Genomic DNA, 22,614 nt, shown 5'->3' on the forward strand with positions numbered 1-22,614 from the left:
GGATGTTTACATTATAGCATTATCCATTGCCTCACGAAGCAGGAGTTTGGCTACTGCCAGTTGTTTTTGGTCAGTTATCAGCAAGTTATGCTTCACTAATACTGTGAAAACAGTGGCTTGGGTAACAGTGGCATGACCAAAATGAGTAACATAGATCTGAAACAGAAATTCCTCCATAAATAGTGATGTAGCGACTGCAGGATGGATTGCAGCATGCTGGCAATCTGCGTGCGTTTACAGTTGTGGTCAAAAGTTGTGGGAATGAAAGTCCTGGTAATTTGGGGATTTTTCATTTTTAAACAACTGCAGATTCTCCTGTCATCAGTTTAAACAATTGTACATAAGTACAATTATTCATTTGGTTCGGCACTTTGCCAAGGTCTGGAAGGAGACCCAAACTGTCACCATCAGATGAAAGGAAACTGGTTCACATGTTCAGGAACAACCTGGGAACCACAGAGGCTCAAGCCTACCATGCAAACTGGTGGAACACCAGCGTCTCTATCCACTTTTACATCACCATGGGCTGAAACGGTGCTGAGTGAGAAAGAAGAAAGAAAGAAAGTTTATGTAAACTTCGGACCACAACAGCAGTTATTTTCAAACCTTGCCAGTCTGTCTGGACCACAGTTGTTTGGACAGAGGTTGCTATCCACCAGCCAGACTATGCAGGCAGACAGTGCAGTTGCCTTGCAGTCAGGTTAGCGCTGTTCCACACTCAGAATCTGAGTGTTTGCAATAGGTCAGTGCACTCACCAGGTAACCATAGATTTTTCTCTTTACTCTAGTGTGATTGAGCCATTAGCAGTGGAAGCAGCCAATTTGGTTAGCAATGTGCAGTAAATGACGTTGTGTATAACACAGGTACAGGTACCTACTATTTCTTTTAGTTCAATTAACACACAGCACAGCAGTCCACTCTGCATTATATGTCAGATATTTATTTGTATCAGGCTGTAAGTGTGTTTATTTTCTGTAGTTTTTTTGCTCTCTAAAAAACATTTCAGAAACCCTGCTGCTGGACATTGTACATGTGTGATTCATAAAGTTTCTATATATGTAAATATTTCTCGACACAAGTGTTATAGAAAATGGAAAATGTGTAAGTGGAGTGGAGGATATCTGCAATATGCAGCAGTAATAGAAAATGTTTTTCGAGTACTTCAATCATTTGGTGTCTTCCCTTCCAAACTCTACTTATCAGTCGGCATCTATTATTCAATGTCCCTGTTTTTTTAGACATTCATTCACATTTTCTTTAAAGAGATTATGGTTGACACCAAATGTTACCAAACAACCCAGATATCTGATGGAGTTTATTCAGTTATATTTGACATAAAGAGCATCATACGTAGCTTGGAATAGCATCGTTTTAAAAAAGCTATACTTTCTCTTATCTTGATTGTTTCCTAACAAACTACACTATCAGGTTAGTGTATGTATTATTCTCTGTGTGAGCCAAAGGTTAAGGCTTCAGACTGTTTCTAAGATTCAGTTTCAGATGGCTTGTTATTCCTACTATTGGGTTCTATCCACATATGCATGGATATTTTGGAAAATTGTGTTTTTTTTCTATCCGTTTTGGCCTTTCGTCCACATGAAAAACAACATTTTAGGTCACTGAAAAGCTTTTGAAAAATTCCTTCGGGGGTGAAGATTTTTACTCCACTTGTGTGTTTACATGTGGATTAAAAAAACAAAACAAAAAAGATCCTGGTTTAAAAAAATACCCATTCATGTGTCATAACCTTGGATTTGTATATCAGTGAGAACAAATATCCTTAATATGGCCGTCTCAGGCACGCAGCTCTGGCTGTGAAGCCAGCAGCCTTATTGTCAGTTGTTTCAACCTTTTGTCTAAGCCCCTTTTCCGTTAGTACCATTAGTACTTACTCGGATCAAGACACCGCGGATTGCCACGACTCGACTCGGATCAACTTATTTTCCATTGCAACCCAGTACTATCTAACTGGCGTGGTTGTCGTTGTAGCAATGTGTCTGAGCTTCCCACAACATCATTAATATGTGACACAAACTCTACAAAAAAGTGGACATCGAAGCAAGAATATACCTGCTACTCGGTCTGTGGCTTTTTGTCAAACTTGGGAAATAAGGCGTTGTTTTTTGTAGCCATTTCCCTCATTGCCGGGTTTCAAAAATGTCAGTTTTAATTTTCGTGAACGACACGCTTTCATGACTCATCAAGTGATGCTACTGAACAGCCAATCGGTGGCATGCAGTCTGACGACATCACATTTTAGTACCTGCTCAGATTGCTTGGAACCCCGGGTGAGCAGGTACTAAAAAAAGTATCTAGTACCCGGTACTATGACCTAATGGAAAACCCAGAAAACCGTGGCGAACTGTGCTGAGTCAATCAGAGTAGGTACTAATGGAAAAGGAGCTTAAGGGGCGGCCAATCAAAATGAAGCAGAATTAAAGGGTGATGACCTTAAAGGGAGAGCTGGATGAACTAAGGGACGGCACAAAGGGCTGATACAAGACAAATCATAATGAATTTGAATGGCGGATCAATCAAAGAAACTCTAATAAAGTCCAAGAATAGAACGGAAACGTTTCTTTTCAGTAAAATATGCTGATCCAAACCTCCCGGGTGGCAGTCGTGTATTTAACTGAGCTGAACTGAATCTGGGAATACTCATAATGTTGGTGGATAAAGCGTATTCATAACCAACAGAAATAATGGCCCATAAAATTAATTTCATATTTTTTTCAGTTTCCTTTAGGCATTTCAGACACATTTTCCTGTCTGTGAATTCTAAACTAATCTTCCCCTCCACACGACTAAGAGTACTTTCCCTCAGACAAATTTTGCACAGTTTCATGGTAAATTGTTCTCAGGTTTTGAAATATAAGCTATCTTTGGCTATTTGAAGTGAAAGAAGATTATTGCATAAAGTTGGCCAGGTGCTCAGAAGAGTCTTGAGGACCTGCCTCCAGAAATACTGTGCAAATAGGAAGCAAAATGGTGCTGTAAGAATCTGAGCTGACTGTTAATTAGGAGGAAGAGGAAACTAATGAAGATCTCCAGTCAACCTTACTCAGTCCCTTGAGAGTGCAGTGCCCTGGGGAGACGCAGGAACATAAAACTATTGTTTCAGTAGTTCAGATTACAATTTTACCATCATGTTACACTACAGTGACCTCAGTTGCAGGCATCATAATGACTTGTGAAAAACAAATGAATGAATAATCTCTCTTTTTAAAAGTTCAGTCCGTTCCTTCTCTTTTTGCTTTTCCAGTTTGACTATGTTTGTATGTTCCTCACTTTATGGCTTCTTCTCTTGCCGTCTGCCCTGCAGGGCGCCAGCAATATGCATCTTAGAACCTCTCTGCTCTTATTACTGCAGTTACTCTCCTGGGGAGAAAGCCTCAGTGGATCGAACGAATGGTGATCACTGACGCAGAACCAAACAGAGGGAGGAGAGGGTGGAGGGGCATTAAAGGCGAAGGGGGGAAAAGTGACAGGCTGAGAGAAGGAGAGAATTTTTCACTGCAGGAGTTACAATACAGAGACAGTAAAGGAATCTTAATAATCATGAGGACAAAAATCCTAGGAGAGAAAGAAGTAGATGAGTTGAGGGATTTGGGGGTTTTAAAACTTGGAAGAGAGGCTGATTGATGAAGGAGGATGCAAGAAGAGAGGGCAGTGAAGGAGCGGGGAGGCTGCTGGACTGACTGAACAATTGCAGAGCTGGTGGCGACACATAGCATGAAAGGCAGGAGAGGCATGGACATAAGGAGAAAGAGAGCCAGTGTTGCTCTCAGCAGTTTAAACTCCTGTAGCTAATGAGGTGACATCAATCACTCAGTGTACCTCTAAGCCAGTGGACTATTGTCTGCACTTTCAAAATGCAGTATCACAGTAAAGGTCAGCTTCCTTCACAGGATGGCGATAGAGGTGCCTACTTGCACTGACTTGCTTATCAGTAATTGTCATTACAGTCTGCAGGAGCAGTGCAGGCAAACAAAAATAGCACCGTCTTTAAGCTTGAGTTTCACAGTGAAACATTAGACAATGAAATTCGGCGCAGATTTTTACCCCCAAAGATGGATTTATCTGATCTTTGAGAATGAAATTTTCAGCACCAGCTTGCATCAGCCTGTTGTCCCAGGCTGTGTCACCCTCCACTGAGGCATAGTTTATTTAAAAAATAAAAAAAAAGGAAGAAAGAAAAGAAGTATTCTTTCAATTGGACATAAAAGTTTCACATTGGATTATTTCTTCACATGTTCATCTTTCACCACTGGCTTATAATGTCTCTCTAAATTGCTTTACTCACTGCATTCCACTGCTGAAGGTGAAACCCACTTCTTAATGCGATTTCTGTTTCTGCGCTGTTCTCGGCAAAATATATTGGCTAACATGAAACTCGGGTTTCATTCTGATGTTCTGGCAAAAACCATCAGACACAAAGTTCCTTCATATTTACTCAGAAGTGTTTATGTGGGGGGAAAGGAACTATCTACAGCAGCGGTCTCCAACCTTTTTTGCGCCACGGACTGGTTTATGCCCGACAATATTTTCACGTACCGGCCTTTAAGGTGTTGCGGATAAATACAACAAAATAAAACTAGTACCGGTACCGAAAAAAAGAAGATTTATTCATAACACACGTGAAAAGACCCAGGAAAACCGAGTTAACGATAAAAACGATAACAAAATAACACTGAAAACCGATAAAAACCCTGAAAACCATACATTTCACACCTGAGCCTCAACTCTCGCGGCCCTGTACCAAACGACTCATGGACCGGTACCGGTCCGAGGCCCGGGGGTTGGGGACCGCTGATCTACAGCATTCATTAATGAATGGCCTTTGTCTGCATTTTTTCATTAACTCTGAATCGAGGGCTTTAAAGGTTATAAGATATTCAAGAACTATACTGCTAGTACAGTAGGATCGTAGACTCTCAGGCTTTTCTAGCTGGTTAATTAAAAAGAAGGTAAACAGAGATGTGTCTATAAAAGTGTTACATGTTTTCTTGCTGTTACACAAGAAAATTAAATGATTAGGATGAAAATCATTGATCTAACAAGTGCTAAAGCTAAAGTACAGCAAACTATATCATTCAGACTGGTAAATATTACACTTTTATCATGTATCTTCTGGAATGAAAGGAAACATTTAGCAATAGTGCAGCAATTAATACTCAATAACTACTTACGTTACCCCTGTAGTGGTTGTTATTAAACACACTGCAATGCAGAAGTAAATGTGTACATTTATTGTACAGTCATGTGAAAAAGCATTCACAATCAAGAGCATGCTTAACTGCTTAGCGATTAAGAGGCCAAATAACAGCCATGTGCTGCTAATCAAATCCTCTTGATTTGATTAGCATTAGAAGTGTCAGCAGTTCTATAAACGTAGACGTTTTGACAGTTTGTTGGTCTGGAGCATTCAGGTGTATGTTAACGTAATGCCAAGTAAGAAAGACATCCTCAGTGCTCTTAGAGAAATGGTTGCTGCTGCCCATCAATCTGGGGAGGGTCATAAGGCCACTTCCAAACAATCTGAAGTTCATTATTCTACACTGAGAAAAATTATTCACTAGTGGAAAACATTTGAGACAGATGTCAATCTTTCGAGGAGTGGACATTCCAGCAAATTTGCCTCAAGGCTAGAGCGTGCAATAAATCAGAGAAACTCCAAAAACCCAAGAGCCTACATGTCAGACTCTACAGGCTGTTAAAGTTCATGACAGTACAGTTAGAAAAAGACTGAACAAGTACAGCTCGATTGGACGTGTTCGCAGAAAAAACAAAAAGGCACAGCAAAGCTGAATCTTAATAAATTACAAGACTTTTGGAACAATGTCCTTTGAGACCAAAGGGAAGAGATCTGGCTGTGATGCATAGCACTGTGTTTGTTGAAAACCAAACACAGCTTATCAGCACAAACACCTCATACCAACCTTACAAGTAACGCGTTACTGCCCATCTCTGGCTGTGTATACATAATGCCGCAACGAACTGAAGCAACAATATAAAGAAGAGTCCGCCAAAATAATTATGTGATAGTCTAATACAATTATTCAGAAAACAATTACTTCAAGTTACTTCTGCTTAAGGTGATTTTACAATCTACTGAATCATGGAGTGTTTTTAGTTTTTCTCAAGACTGCATAAAGTCCTGGGGAGCTTTCTTTTTCCACGTGACTGAATGTCACAATGACTGACGTGGTGTTATGAGGCATGTCAACTTGTGCAAATAACCTGTGGTGATTTGTGATGCTACAATACAGATATTTTAAAAAATGGGATCAGAGGAATGTCATCAACCTGTGTCATTTATCATTGTGATATCTTGAAAATGTAGTTGTTCATTAGCCAAAGTGCAGATAAGGACACAAAAAGAAATCTGAAGTGCAGTTAAATGTCACATAACTCACTGCTCATGAGTTATTTTTAAGTAAATAGAGTAACGTAAAAAACAAAACAGATTTCAGTATAATTTCTTCCCTCACTGATCATTTATGTCTAATATTCAGCCTTTGGCTGTTAGGAGAAATAATTGTAAAAGTAACCAAGCATATATTCATTTTGTGTGTTCCACAAAATATTGTTGAATATAAGGTACTTTCATAAAAGGAAGATGTCTGACTTATTTAACTACCTGAAATAGAATATGTTTACATAGAAAAGGAGAACATTATTTCATCAAAAAAAAAACCCAAAAACAAAACAAATCTCTACAACCCTGACTGTGGAGGTCACCTTTATTAATTACCAAGTGTTTACACTGTAGCTGCAGGTATGGAAATCTTCAGTAATTGGTAGACATGCACTGTGCCAGGAAGAGACACCCGGTTTGTGGTGTGTGTGTGTGTGTGACTTGTGCTTGAAGCTTTGTGGTTAAGTTGTAAAACTTAGCTGGGATGCTAATTAGCTCTTCTACTGCCATTCAGCTAATTATAGTCTCATGGGGGCTGCTGCACTGACAGAGAGGAGAGGATAGAGTGTGGATACTTTGCTATACAGGAACTCTTTGCTGTTCTTTGATGTTGTAGGAAAGGACGTAAGAAAGTGGTCAGCTCCCTTCTTTAGATTGGGCCTGTGCTGAGACATTACTCATTCTGAGCGCTGCATACTGCTGAGCAAAAAGCTGATTCAGGCTCTTATTGAACTGTAAGGCACTGCAAGAAGAAGGCAATGACCTTAAAGACTTTAGCATCCATTTTAACACTAGCTGTGAGTAGAAGTCATGGTGTGGATAGCTTACTGGGTCATTTTTCATTTGCTGAATGTTTCACCATTACAGTAAAACTTGCCAGTACACTGTGTAATCCATCACCACACCAGAGGGATGTAATGCTGCATAATATGCAGTATTTCATCCACCAACAATAATAGAGTGACTTTTCTATTTCTTTTTCTCACACTCATGCGTCTTTTTTAGATATCAGTATGGTTCAAATGAATTAATGTGAAGGGCTCCTGTGTTAATCATTTACGTTTCTTCTAGGATAAAAAGTAGACCATAGGCTCATCAGCCCGATTCTCAGGGATTCACATTCAGCTGCTCATTAATACAAATGTCTGATTAGTCAGTCACATGGAAGCAAATCTTTGCATTTAGGCATGTCGACCTGGCCAAGAGGACCTGCTGAAGCTCAAACCAAACATCAGAATGGAGAAGAAAGGTGATTTAGCCTTGTAGGTTGTTGGTAGCGGTGGTGGTGTAATGTTAAAGTGTACCAACCAAGCAGCATTTAAACACCACAGCCTAGTTGAGTATTTTCAGGAACATATCCATCCCTTTATGATAACAGTGTACCCGTCTTCTGATTGCTGCTCCCAGCACAATTAAGCACAATGTTTAAAAAAAAAAAAAAAAAACCTTCTCCACATCCACCAAATTTCAATCCAGCAGAGCACCTTTGGGATGTGAAATGAAAGATTCACGTCAAAAACTGCAGCATTTGTGTGATGCTATCATGTCAATAAGGGTCAAAATCTCTGAGATATTTTTTGAGCACCCCTATGAATCTACACCAAGGTAAAAAGGGGGCCAACCCAGTACTGTCGAGGTGTACCTGTAAGTGCATGTTTGTTATAGCTCTTTCACTACTATAGAGAAAGGCACAAAGAGGATATTTTGTACAAAAACATTTTGAACTCCGAGGATATCAGCATGGTTTTTAAAAACTGATACAGCCTTGAGTTTGCTTCAGATAAAGTTTTGGGTGCTATCTTAATATTTAGCAAGATAAATGATTACAGCAAACAATACCTTTTTTGGTCTCCATGGGCACCCGTGTATCACTGCAAGACAGATTTGTAAAATCTCCTTTAAGTAAAGTGAAATGAAGTCAATTTACTAGCACACATTCATCTCAAGAGTCTTGAGAATCTACAATAACTTCTATCCCCAAAAAAGACCCAAAGACAAAAGACCTGCTGGTAAATGTCGTTGTCATAAATGCTTGTTTTTCTCATCTGTCAGGTTCCCAGAATCATTGTGTGCTTGCCGATTTGAGGATCATTACAGCAAGAGAGCACAGTTTGACTAATAGCTCTAGACTTTGTTGTTGGTTCCAAGATAGCAAAAAAAAAAACAAAAAAAAAAACACTTGTGGCTTACTGGGCTTTTTTCATATTATGCTTGGTGCCAGGAGCACAGCATGGTTTGTGTTCTCTCCGCTTTTCTCGTGCAATTAGCAACTATAATAGACAGACATGGCAACTGTAGCAGGCAAGCTTTGTTTATAACAAGAGCAAGATATTTCGCATCACAATAACATTTTTTTTAAATCAATAAAACATGTTGCCATCAGATATGACTTTTATTTTTGCCCCAGCATAGCTGCAGCTGCTTGGTTTAAACTGGGGTTAGCTGAGTTGTTGTAAGTTGGAGGATATATTCAATTCTCTTTGTGGACTTTCTTCATTGACTGGTTGGCTACAGTGTTCTGTATCACTGTGGGTGATCTCCATCCTTGCATCAGTACTCAGCTTGTCTGGGCCCAGTGAACATTGCAGTCTCAGTTGTATTATTCACAAATTTAGCCTGTGCTTCTTTTGGTCAGTACTATGCATCACATACTACTAGAGCTATTATACTGTAGCAACTCTAATACAAAATCTCTCTGTGTTTCACACCAAACACAGCCTCCAAGTGCTATGCTACTGTGTTGTATTATTCAGACTGCATAGACTGAAGAGCTGCAGTGGTTTCCTCTGCAGAAGATGCTCTGGTCTTGCAGCAAAGCCCTTCAATCTGTCACCTTTTCTCATCTTTTTGATTCATTTGTTCGTTTTGGTTTTCATTTTTTCTCACAAACTCATCTATAACTTTCAAGCAGAGGTTTTGATAGTTTAGCCTTTGGTTGGATTGACCAGTATGGGAAAATAACCTGTTTACTTAAAAAAATATATGAATATTTTGATGGTAGCCTTTCTTCTTTCTCATTCCTGTAGGAGCTGGGATAGGTAGTGTGGCAAGATTACATATGAGATTTGTTTTTTTACTCAAGCTTAAGCCTATGGGGAGAGGGAAGTAAAATAAGTCTCATATTTTCCAAATGTTCCCAAGCCAATCCTGGCCAGCTGCCGCGATCAGAAGGCATTGGCACAAGGAATAGGAGGAATTTTTTTTATTTTTTTTAAGTTGTGTCAGCGTTGGATTTCTTCCAGGCAGATTTTCCTGCTTAATCTTCACTTTAAATCCGTCCTCATCTAGCTTTCCTAGTCCGGCAAAGCCTTTGGGTTATGGCAGGGCGGATGATGCCCTGCAATGGCCAGCTGTGGCCCAAAGAGTCAGATGAGCCATACAGTGTGTGTGTGTGTGTGTGTGTGTGTGTGTGTGTGTGTGTGTGTGTGTGTGTGTGTGTGTGTGTGTGTGTGTGTGTGCACAAGCTCACATGTGATTCTGAGCATGTTTGCATGAGAGGAAACTCTTGCATGTGTCATTGTGTTCTTCCATTTGTCTGTTGTGTCCAAAGGATATTAATGTTTTTATTTAGATGAGAATTCATCTCATTTATCCAGCTGTATTGTGGGGAAAACCCTGGAATTCAGAGTTTGTTCTTGTTTGCGGTCACAGAGGATAGACCCATGTCAGATCCTGACTAATCCAACTGAACCTTAAGCGCTGGATCCTCCTCTTCAGAAAGTCTGTCATGGATTAAACACTATTCTACTGAGTGTTTATGGGTTCACATCACTTTCATTATCTACACCATAATGAATTCCTCATTTTTCACTGGCTGCACCACAATAATACTGCAGTATTATTACAAATGTTTGATGGACCGTCATCTATCCATCCTATGCCTTCATCTATAGCTATCATGAAGGATTTATTTATTTATTTATTTTTTGTCACTGCTTGTCATTAAGCTCTAGTCTCCTGCTATTCCAGTTTGGCAGGTCAGCTCCGCGGTGATTATTCATCAGCCAGCGTTACTACTGAATGATGCACAACTACTGTAAATCATCCCATAGTGACTCCAAGGTTAGGTATCATCCCATAACCTTGTTTTCCTGATGGTACTGTCATGAATAATGAACTGAGGTACTTTCCGTTCTCCTGAGCCCTTCAGCTGTTTTGGTTTCGACATAACAGCACAGCTCATTTTAATCACAGGGTTGAGCACTGAAATGCTGATATTGTTGTGAGCAGGTGTGGCAATTGGTACTGCATTGGTAATTCAAAAGAAGCTCATTCATATGTCTTTGTCGACTCTGCTTAAGCCCTCATTGTGGAGTGCACACATTTCTTATTTTGATGGCAATGAGTTGTTAGGACTACAGGAAATTAGAGTAAACAACCCTACAAAACACAGTCGGAGAGGAGAAAAGGCTCAGAAAAGGATTTATGATTTCAGTGGGTTTTTTCTGGCTGCAGGTCCTTTTTTGGAAAATAGGTGAAGGTCTCTGTTTCTTATCCTAAGAGGGATTCCTTTTTTAAGATATCAAATATGGATTACGAATCATTTGTTCACTACTTCAGAGAAAAGTGGCTGTATTTTTTTTACAGTCTCATAAACTAGATAAAATAAGCAGATGGAAATGTTCAGATGTTTTATCTGCCACAGTGATTTAAATACTGTAACCAACAGATCATTAAACTTTATCACAATGATGCAAAAATGTACAACCGCTATAAAACTGCAATGATGTGCAGCATTAGCCACGATGGGCTGCTACATGCTGAGATATTAAAGGGGTAGCAACAATTTCTCAATGGTATGGAAACATTTGTGTGTTATATTGTGGAATAAATCTCCCTGTCAATCCCTGCGCTGAAAAAAGGAGTTCCAGTTCAACGTTAGTGAAAGGGGTTTGTGAAATTTTGGAGACAGCACACCTTTCTTGACTCTGTCCTTGCACACAGACATCATTAGAGTGAGCAAAACGCAACAAACCTGCAGACGTCTAAGATGAGCAACACCGCTCATAACACCGGTAACCCTGGACGCTCATCTTCCCCAGGCAATTTCTCCTCATTGATGTAATTGATGTGTCCCTGAAGGGGCTTTTTCGCCCATGTTTCCTCAGGGCAGGCTGCTGTTGCAGGCTTAATGGCAACTCACAGACAGCATCCAGAGGCTATGGATCACAGCAGCCTTGGAGCAGCCTTTCAGGCCTCTGTTATTTGAGTGCCAGGAGTATTGATTCACTGTGTCACGGATTATTATAAACACAGATTAATAGACAGTAAGTTTTCAGCTCCAGGCAAAGAAAAAAACATTAGAGGAATGGCATTTTGCTTCAGTGGTTTGGCTACATGTTGGGGTTGTATAATAGAGATGTGACAGCTCAACCTTCAGTATATAGCATGCAGTTTCAGTTTTAATCCCCAGAGAAATCTTTCAGGTGCTTTTCTTATAAGGCGATGACTGTGTTGAATACTAAGTCAACTTTTCCTGGAAGAATTTCAGTGTTGTCATATAACTATTTGACATGTTTACAGCCTGAGTTTATGAACTCTTCACTCTTCTCTTGTTTTGTTTTTTTGAGTATTTTTTCAGTCATTTCCTTATTTCATTTGGTTCCATCATAAAAGTGATTTATTTTCAATTTCTCACTGCTATCTGTGTCAGAGGCTGTTAATGATACCTAACAGTGGAGGTGCACGGTGCTGTGGGAGTGTCACTTCAGTGTTCTGTACACTGGGATTTGGAAGCACTCTGTGTGTCTGTGCCTGATGATACCAGTAGGGACCCGTGAGCACTGAGGTGAGGGATGAGCAGTCTCCCTTGTGAAATATTCAAACACTAAATATCTCAACCGACTTCAATCCTGTTGTCTTATGTAACCAGGCGGGGTTTTTCTGGCTCGGTGCAATGCCAGAGGTTAGAAATCCAAAAGGCTTCATTTCATTCAGCTTTGCTAATGTATTCAAAGTCTGCATGGTGGTGAATTTTCATTTAAATACTGCTTGAGGTTCTTCACATTGTGTTACAGATTCTATATCAGATTCTTGCTAAATTATTGTGGCCAAAATATGTTATTGATAACAATATTGTCACCACATCTATAGAAAACAGCATTTTTGTCACAGTTAACTATTTCAGATCACGAAGTACATACAAAATTAGGGGAAAAAATCTACCCAAACCTACTTGGCCCTATGTGAAAAAGTACCTGTCACCTTGTGAAATCATGAATTAAATGTGATTAAGCACATTACTTTGGAAAGCTGGGTTTAATTTTTCTAGCCACACCCACGCCTGATTACTGTCAGTCCTGCTGAATCACTTAAACAGAACCTGTCTGACAAAGTGAAGCAGGCTAAAATGTCCAAAACGCAACAGAACGACACAAAAATAGCAGAGAAATCAAATCTATCTATCAGTTTTGAAAGGGTTACAAAGCTCAAACTCACTTGGGTTATGCAGCATGACAAGTTCACCACTGAATGGCTAAAAAAAATAAAATAAAACTAAGATTTTGGTGGGTCTAAGTCAAAAGCCGGACTCAAATCAGATTGAGATGCTTTGGTATGACCTTAAACAGGCTGTTCATGCTGGAAAACCCTTTAATGTGGCTGAATAAGAACAATTCTACAAAGAAGAGGGAGCCAAAATTCCTCCACTCTTATGAGAAAGACTCATTGCCATTTCTCAGAAACACTCATTACAATTTTTGGTGCCAAGGGCGGCACAACATGCTATGAGGTGTAGGGGGGATTTTCACATAGGGTTATGTAGGTTTGGAAACCCTTTAAATGTGACAAGTGTGGATAAAACAAGAATACTAGATACTAGTTCATTGCTATAGGTAATTTTTCTCTGATTGTCAGTACTTGTTTGTTGTATTACTGATTCATTTTGCACATAAAACATGTAATCTCATATCTCCTGAATATTTTTGTTCTGCTCTAGCGTTACTTAACATGAAAGGGATTTCCATAATACTTTCTTTTTATAAAGAGTAGAGTACATGTGCAGAGTAAAAATGAGCAGCTCAAAACAAAAAAATCCCCTCACTATGTATAAAGAGGCATTGAATTATTGTAATTTAAACTGCACGACAACCTCGGTTTAAGATTGCAACTCATCTGCCTTAACAAAGACCATAAAGCCTTTCAGGGAGAATGTGTGAAAACAGTAAACATTACAATGAGCTTCTGTTCTCTATGAGCGACTGATCAGTCACTCACCTCTTAAACTCTGCCCCACTTTGCACACAATCAACAGCTTGTGTTTCCGCTCATTATAAATTACTGCAAGTGGTGCCTGTACATGTTTGTGTCAGTCACCGGCAATAATAAAACAGATCTGTGTGTCTGAACTCAGCAGGACAGTATTTTAGGGTGTTGGTATTCCACAGTAGCTACATGCTAATAGCTCTTATTTCCTTTCCGGTGCACTGATTGATACAGGAATAAATGCATCTGCCACATGATCGAGTGACTGCCAGAATAATTAAAGGTTAGCTGAAGGTGGGCTCTCTCGAAACTGATGGTAGTTGTCTTCTCATTCTGCTTCAGTACCTACGCTGGCTCCTGCTGAGCGTCAACCCTTCTATCATGTACTGTTAATGCCATTGTGGCTCCAAAAGCTGAGTGTTCACTAAGAGGGAAAGTTGGGTCACGTGTTTGAATAACTCCTCTGACTCTCAAACTCACCGCCTCATATTCTCATTAATAATTAGCTGTTCCTGAGTCCATTGTAATGCTGTGCTTCCCCCGCTGCAAAGAAGGCTCTTACATTTTTAAAGAATTCAATATAACTTTTGACTTAATAGGAAATAAAAATGCAAATTTTCTGCTGGAGTACTATGGGTTTGCTTTGTGGATGCTTTCTAATAGAAGGTAAATAATGCATAAAAGAAAACAATTTGCATTTCATATATATATATTGGCTTTAGTTTGTAATAGTGCATCTGTACCTGTAGGTGTGCCCTTAACAATTCATCTCAGTAGAAAGAGACGTTGTTTGCATATAACCAATCAAAATGTTTTTTGAACCACATTTGTGTAATGCCGTGCTGTCACTCAGCTTTCATCAGCGCGCCTGCAACACCGGCAAAACACATTTATGAAAAACTGGGCTTCTTAAAAATGCATCTCGACAATCCTCAATCTCACAGTTTAAACCTCTTTTGCAACAGCAAACTGCCACAGGAATAAAAGTGTTTTAAAAACACATAGATCACTCTGTCAAAAGTGGTGCCTCACTCTGTCAGTTGGGAGCAAAACAGTTATAGTGTCTATAGTCAAAATACTCCTAATGTCTTACAATGGCCCACTACACAGCTGCGTGACATCTGTTTGTCCTGTCACAGGAAGGAAAGACCACATTTCTGAAAAATCCATTTAATAATTCAATTCAATTTTATTTATTTAGCACCAAATCACGACAGCAGCCCCCCCAAGGCAATTTATAGTGTAAGGTAAAGGCCCTACAATAATAAAGAGAAAATAGTGATTAATATTGAATCTTTTTGCCAACATGGTGGTTAGTACTGTTGCCTCACAGTAGAAGAAGGAGTGTGGGCTGGTGTAGGTGATCCTAAATTAGCCCATAGGTGTGAATTTGAGTGCCAAGGGTTGTCTTTCTCTCTCTCTCTCTGTGCTAGCCCTGCGACAGACTGGTCACCTGTCCAGGGAGTGCCTTGCCTCTTGCAGCTGGGACAGGCTCCATTTCCCTTGCGACCCTGATCACCATAAGTAGTGAATGAATGGATAAATTCCACTTAGCTGCTTCATTTTCAAGGTCCTGGAAGGCACGTCATGAGCGCAGCCTGTGCTCTTCCTTTGACAGCAACCCAATATTTTTGTTGATTTGTGAAGTTTGGAGACTACGTGTAACTTCAGTAGAGTGTTGACTGTAATTCTAGTGGACGCGTAGTTAGATTAGATCAGATGCGCAGTGTTTAAAATCAGGGAATCTATATTTTAAATATGCAGTGATGTTTGCACTCCATTCGTCGGTGTAAAAAATGTCAGTATATTCAGTCGACCAGAGAGAAAAGCTTAGCTCCCAGTCAAAAAATAACAAACAACAACAAAACAGTACTCTCTCTTTCTCACAGGTTTTGAAGCAACAAAAACATGTTTTTCTTTAGTTTAAATGTTATTAAAATACTCTACCTTTTTAATAGTAACATTGGGCCTAATGACAAAATGGTATCATCACATTTAACTGAGAGATGTGAGTGACAAAAACATTAACTTTATAAGACATAATTGGCCGAGATCACAAAGGGCAGCACTGTCCCTTGTGGCCTCGGCTTGGGCAGCCAGGTTACAGGTGGACCTGCGCAGCTGGACCCTTTAATTTCCATAGCCTTTAACCTCTCACAGCTGAGGTCCAGCCAGGCCGAAATGAAGTGATTTGATAATCGCTCTCTGTGGTGCTCATTTGGGCCATGACAGGGTGTGTTCCCTTGAATTACAATGAACTGTACCTAACCAAAGCCCCTGTGGAATTGGTGGCCACTTAAATCAGTAAAAAGCTCAGAAAATATAATAAAGTACCAAGACAAATATCCAAAAAATGAAACATGCACATGGAGAAGGCAGATATTTAAATACTGCGTAACAGTTAATGATAATAAAATAGGGAGATACTATGGCTCCAGCAGAGGTATTGACATCTTTTTTAAAGAGTACAGAGAGCCAACACCCTTAAATAAGTATGGGAATAGATTATGTATTTGTCTCATCGCCAGCAGCTTCATCTTTTCCCTCTATCTATCCCTCTCATTAATGTTTGTGGTAAGAGCGGTCGAGCATGAGCCCGCCTGCTCTCCAATCTCCATATTAAAAATCAAAGAAAAGGTCAGCTTAACAACACCTAAACTGTTATTGATGGGTCAGGGGGATGGAGGAGGGGGAGAAAGGAGGGGAAGGTCAATAATGCAGATAAATACTATAGGGTTGTGAAATTAAAACTGTCAAAATATGCAGATTAGGAGGGAAAGAGTGAGATCATTATTGAAGAAGAGTGGATGTGCACGTGGTTCTACTGTAGAAGGCACCTGAGGGTAGACAGTTATTGCTGTACTGAAGGAAAATGTCGAAATTTAGAAAATGCATTTGTATGTCTCTGTATCTGAGAGGAGAACCTATATTCATAGCCCCATAGAATGTATAAGGTAAGCAGGTTTAAAGATATTAAACCGACTGTGGGATCATAAGCCCACCATCATGCTCTACTTAATCACTCCCTGGTACAGTGAGGATATTGCTGACTCCCATAATCATTGTCATTTTTTATGGCATTTCATGCTTTAGACACCAGAGGTGGACCAGGAAAAAAAAGGAAGAAGAAGCTGAGAGAAAGGCAGTGAAGTGGAGAATTTTGATGACTTAAAAACAAACATGTGCTCCCTCAAACCATTTTTCTTTGAAAAGGGGAGGAATGATGAGCAGATGGGTCTCTTTCACTGCAATTCACAGGAGTCCTCCTTGAGCAGTTCCATTAACCTTTTATCAATGTATGGAGCACAAAAGATCATTGCACAGGCACAATGTCTTCTGGCCTTACTTAGATAGGCAGGGGGTGGTGGAATTTTAGTATTAATTCAACGACCATGCATCATTACTGATACTCATTCTGTGGTGTAATTGCTTTGTGGATCACAACTGCAGTGATCTGTAAGAGAGAGACTCGTATTTTTTACATGTGTAAAATTCAGACGTCAGATTGCATTCCCTGATTTAACAGGCAGTCACACAGCGTTACATCAACATTTTACAGCAGAGAGTTTTGCTGACTAAAAACGCCATGGGCGGCACGGAGGTGCGTTGGTTAGCTTTGACATCCCACATCAAGAAAGGGTTTAAATTTCCTAATCTCTGGGCCTTTTTTCTATGGAATTTGATCTCCTCTGACTGTGTAGGTTTCCTGCAGGCTTCCTCCCACAGAACAAAGACATGCATGTTAGGTTAATTGTTATTTCTAAATTGGCTGTTGGTGTAAATGTGCTTAACTGTGTAGGATAAAGTTTTGCACGTGAAAAATGAAAATGTCCAAAATTTGAGCTTAACACAATCCCAGCAGTTGGGATGATAACAGCAAATTATCAGCAGCTGCATGGTAAAGTACTATAACTTTCCAATATCAAATTTCATAAAAGAGGCGGTATTTGAGTTTCTTTAAAATACTTACATGTGTTTGGCAAGCCACTTTGCAACCCACCTCGACCCCAGCTCCTCACATTTGTGCTTTGATGCCTGCTCTGCGTGTGTGTGCGCTCCAGAACAAGAGCCATACAGCTCTTCTTTTTTTTTTTGATTGATCCATTTCAGTAAAATCTAACTTCATCTCTTTCTCCTACAGATCCATCCATGCGTCACAGGCAGAAGACAGTGGTGACAGACATGTGCTACCCAACAGAAATATCCAGCCTGATGGACTTTGGCACACCAGACTGCTCGCTAGGCAAAGGTACTGCGGCGCTCCAAAAGACAAGATGTTGCCTTGGTGACAGCAGGAAGTGAGCATGGTGAAGACAGACACAGAGCTGTCAGCTTGACTTGTGGGTGCAATGGGGGGTTAAAGCTGAGCAAAAAGCTGCACAGGCTAGAGGGGGGTGAGAACAGTCAGATAACAGCACTTGGTGCCTGACCACGAGGGCTTTACCATCCATTACAGCCTTTGATTTATTGCAGCTAAATAACGTGTTTTGTTTCCCAATGCAAGACACAGAAGTGCTGACACCAAATTGGGAGACTCGATTGATTCTGAGAGAAAAACATTTCACCCTGCAAACCGCTTTAATCTGAATGGAACTATATTGATGTTTATTGCGCTAGAGTTACAATGCAGCATGCAGTTATTGCAGGGCTGCGTGGCCACTTACCTCCTCCAATCACTGCTGTCAGTGTGCAGCTCAGAATAATAGCCTCTGTCAGTTTCTGAAGTGCAGCAGTCAAAGTGACCAGTGTGTATCCGTGGCACAAAAGGTATCGATCATGAGGTCAATTGATTGTATGTCCATTGTTGCTTGTGTCCGTTAGTGTTTCTCATTCTAATGACTACTATTGTCCGCGCTTGTTCTCAAACCAGAAAGTCTGCACTGTAATTGTAATTCCGGTCTTTTCTTCCAAGTCTAAAGCCTCAAAGCTGGAAGAACATGCTCGGTTGCTGTTCGACAAGTCTGATGTCATTTCCATCGACAATGAGCACCGGCTCTAGTGACCTCGGCCACTCATTCTCCTGCTTCTCCCACTGCCTATTGTTGTTTTGAGTTTTCTTCCTTTCCTCCTTTTTTTATACAGCCTGTACTCTCTGTAGGCAAGCTAATATTTTAATCCCACTTCATCCTAACTCTCTATCAGCACTCCCCAGTGCTGATAATGCAGACTGACAGGTCAACCGTTCTCTGCTGAGAGAAGGGAGAGCAATACAGCAGAGGAGAGTGGAGGGTAGAAAAAGAAGGCTTTTAGGATTTCTTCTTGCTTTAATGTTAGCAAAGCAAATGAATGACATAGTGATACAGGGAGTTGAGCTGAAGAATAAGGGCACAGAGGAGTGGAAAATTTCAGACTGAAGAGGTGTCAGAATAAAAGCAATACTGTGAATAAAATTTGGTGTAGCTGCACCATGACTTTAGATTTATGAAGTACTACATTTGACGAAAAAAAGTATCTATTTAAATAAAGACAAAGAAAACAGATATAGAAAGGTTCAAATATTAATCTAAGTGAATATAATTACATTATTATTAGATAGAATCATTCAAAAGTTCTAATAAACTAAATCAAGGATTTATGATGCAGGCCATACCCTAAACCCAAAGCATCTGCAGCATCTGCCTTTCTCTACAACGAGATAAATCTCCTTCTTTTTGATGTCTTACAATAACTGCCAATGAAGAGTTACTGTTGCAATCTTTACTCTGAGCTGTGATCGGACAGAGAAAATGAGCCTGGCAGTAATCCTTGAGGTGTCAGTGCGTGACTGACAGATCCATTGCCTCATGTGACAAGTATCTGGTTAGACCACATTTGATCTTTGGACGGAGTTAAAAAGCTAAGCATCAACCTCTGACAGCCGGGACAAACGGCGCAGCTGCTCTGAACTGCTGTCACATCTTTACATGCAAGAGATTTAACTGAAGTTTCTGTGACATACAAACACTCCTACATACACAAATATATTATGCTTACACTTTAGTATGCTAGTTATGTTGCTCAGGTGCTCATAAACTTAAAAAAAAAAAAGAAAAGAAAAGAAAGGTTTCTATCTAAGTGGGCCCTTTAGGCTGAATTAATTCAGGTACAGTCCTGTCTCTTTTCTTCAAATCACCTCACTGTACCTGCCTTTGGGTTTCGAGCCTGAAGAGGCTCGAGAAGAAAACTGGACCAGCCTTCGTCTTATTTATTATTAATCTGTTCAAACACATCCCAGTTCCTATCTAACGTGGCACAGTCTGTCCTTACTCAGCATTGGGCAAAGACCAACCCCATCCCCGGAGGGTTAATGATAAGGTGCATTGCTCATACTAATGTTCTAATCTCACTGTGAAGAGGTAAGGCGGTTTAGTTTGAAGTAATTTGCCACTGTTGTGGTCCTTTTTCTCCTCTTTAAAGCGCTTTATACTGAAGTTTATTTGGCTGTGTTTGGAGGGGGATTTGTTTTCCTTTCTATGGCCAAAACACACATTCGCATCCAGGAAGTGAGCACTGTACACTCATGTAGAGGCCCACAGAGAGTGCATAGCTTTCACAGAGGGGTGTATCCTCTTGCGTTCAGCTGGTGGAGTGTAAAAGCACACGCTTCACAGTGTTCTCGGCCATCAGGTGGGGTGAGAACGCCACTGACTCACCTGGCTCATTACCTGAGGGCCTTGGTGCAGTTTGTATTCCCCGCCCCCTCCACCCTCCCACACGTGTGTAGGAGGCGGGACGGAGGGGAGGTGTGGGGGGGGGATGAAAAGCGGTAGTGGGCGTGGGTGAATGTTGTCCTAGTTGCCCGTGGACACCTCGTTACGCAGGTACACAGAGAAAGAGGCTCGTTTGGTAAGAAAGGGGGCAGGAAAGGTAGCGAGTTTCTCTCAGGGGATGACTTCCTGGTAACCTGTTTGGGTGGAGCCACAGAAAGCAGAGCTGGGAGCGGCCGGACCGGCAGCGCAGTGTGCGTGTGTGTGTTTGTATGTGAGGTTTGAATGGTCTGTGTGTGCACTGGCCGGGACGCATAGGTGTGCGTTTAATTATTATTTTTTTTAATCTGCTATGAGAGCTCACACCGAGGCTGACAGTGGAGCCGAGCATAGCCTGTGCCGAGAAGGACATGAGGTCCGAGAAAGAGGAGGGGAAGGCCGGTGAGTGATCAATAGAAAATAGACGGTGAAAAAAGACTGTGTGTGTGTGTGTGTGTGTGTGTGTGTGTGTGAGAGAGAGAGAGAGAGAGAGAGAGGGAGAGAGAGAGAGAGAGACGGAGGGAGAGAGAGAGAGAGAGAGAGAGGGTGAGTGAGTGGGTTTACTGTTCGTGTCCTAATGTGTGTGCTTGCCTGGACTGATTACATAATAGGAATATAAAAGTTACAACAAAGCTGATTAATTTCTGAAATTTCACGTTTGAGACTGAAATTATTTGTGATGCAGTGTAACAAGCGCTGCTGTAGGATACGCTACATTTGACTCAGGCGTTTTTATTTGGTACATGCCTGATTTAACTTAGGCGCCTACTTATTGTCCCGATGTAAAGCGTGGACTTTGTACATTTATTTGACAGGTAGACTATAGATTTATTCAAAACAATATCATTAGTTTATAAAAAAAAAAAAGACATCTCCACTGCGCCTCGGATTGCTTTAATGCTCGATTAATTGGCCCCTTTATTCATGATCGATCATTATAATATTTGCTAGGTTAATCCTAATTGTTTTCTAGAACAAACAGAAAGCTAGTGAATTCACTGTAGCAGAATACACATTTGAATGTGTAGAAAAAATGTTTTTTTTAAGTAGTTAAAATTAAAAGTTAGAGAAAACAGTTAATCAGCTTAGTTAGGTTTTGACAATCAGATCATAAATCAATTGACTGATTTCACCTGCTCTAATATTAAGTAATCGAACCAAGCTTCTCTTCTTGCCAGCTGTGATATTGAAGTGGTTCTCATGGCAAAATATTACAAATATTTTTGATATATTAATTATATACCATGAAATGCTGTTAGAATTACTGAAGTCACGTTGTTATAAAACTGATGTTTTCCCCCAATACTGTGTTATTATAAGTCTTACTTTTTGATCTGACTGTGGTTCATTTTTTTAATACTCATAACCACATGCCTTTTCCCTCCACTATAAAAGCTGATTAATTTAAATCTATTCCATATCCCAGGATTATTTATTTTACTTAAGTAAAAGTGACCTACATACTGTATGACACGTTTATATGGATGATCTTTTAATCTTTTACATTGTGCATGAACTGTGATGTTTCATCAAATTCATGTTCGGTATAAAGGAGTTTAGTAGCTCAGCAGACATAATGAAGCTGGCCTATAATCTAAGAGCTACGTTGGCTGTTGTGTTTGGATTCATTTAGGAAGCAGATGCACTGTATTATCCAGAAAACTGAAGAATTAAGATGCGTTATGTTTGATGGAAAATGAGAAGATCTTCTGCTATGGAGAATCTTTTCCTAGATGCCATGAAAAGGTTTCTTTGATGCTGCTGTGGGTGTGTGTCTGTGTCTGTCTACACATTCAGATGGACTTGTTGTGGTTGTTTATGAATCAATAGAGATGAGTTTCATCCCACAGTGTGTTGCATGACTCGTACAGGAGCTCATGTTTGCTGAAGCCTGAGGTCACCGCTCAGAAATTTGAAAGACAATGAGTTTGACCGACTGCACTGCAACGCACAGATTGTTCTTTTGCTGTTGCCGTCCCACTCACTGCGCTGTTGTGAAGTTATTCACCGGAGCCGTTACACACAGCGTGTGGCACATCTTTACATATAAAGTCAAGTTTGTTTGTTTTGTTTTCTGATTTCTTCGATCCTGTTTCTGTTTGATCTCCCTGTGAGCTGTAACTACCCTGAGCTAATCACAGGCCGTTATTGCTTTCAGCATCTCAACAAGTGCAACGGTTAATGAGTACAGAACGGGTAGTTTTTGCAGTGTTTTACATGATTTAAACTTGAGTAAGGCTTTTAACGTTACACACATAAGCTGCAGC

At 40.3% G+C, this 22,614-nt stretch overlaps 1 protein-coding gene and 1 long non-coding RNA gene across 4 annotated transcripts in view; one reads left to right on the top strand and one right to left on the bottom strand.

Moving 5' to 3' along the window:
- Nucleotides 1-22,614, top strand: part of LOC120714613 (kazrin-like) — a 127,371-nt gene that overhangs the window by 85,195 nt on the left and 19,562 nt on the right. For all 3 annotated transcript variants that reach the window (XM_040000948.1, XM_040000939.1, XM_040000956.1), the window contains exon 5: nt 17,764-17,871. In XM_040000948.1, the coding sequence (XP_039856882.1) occupies nt 17,764-17,871 (108 nt within the window). The remainder of the gene's footprint in view (nt 1-17,763; nt 17,872-22,614) is intronic.
- LOC120714652 lies at nt 882-22,221 on the bottom strand. The gene is made up of 3 exons (XR_005691458.1): nt 22,211-22,221; nt 20,977-20,991; nt 882-991 (listed from the first exon to the last, which is right to left on the bottom strand). It is a non-coding gene; the product is annotated as an uncharacterized LOC120714652 (long non-coding RNA).

Source organism: Simochromis diagramma, unplaced genomic scaffold (genome assembly GCF_900408965.1).
Source record: "Simochromis diagramma unplaced genomic scaffold, fSimDia1.1 OVJJ01000320.1, whole genome shotgun sequence".
NCBI lineage: Eukaryota > Metazoa > Chordata > Actinopteri > Cichliformes > Cichlidae > Simochromis > Simochromis diagramma.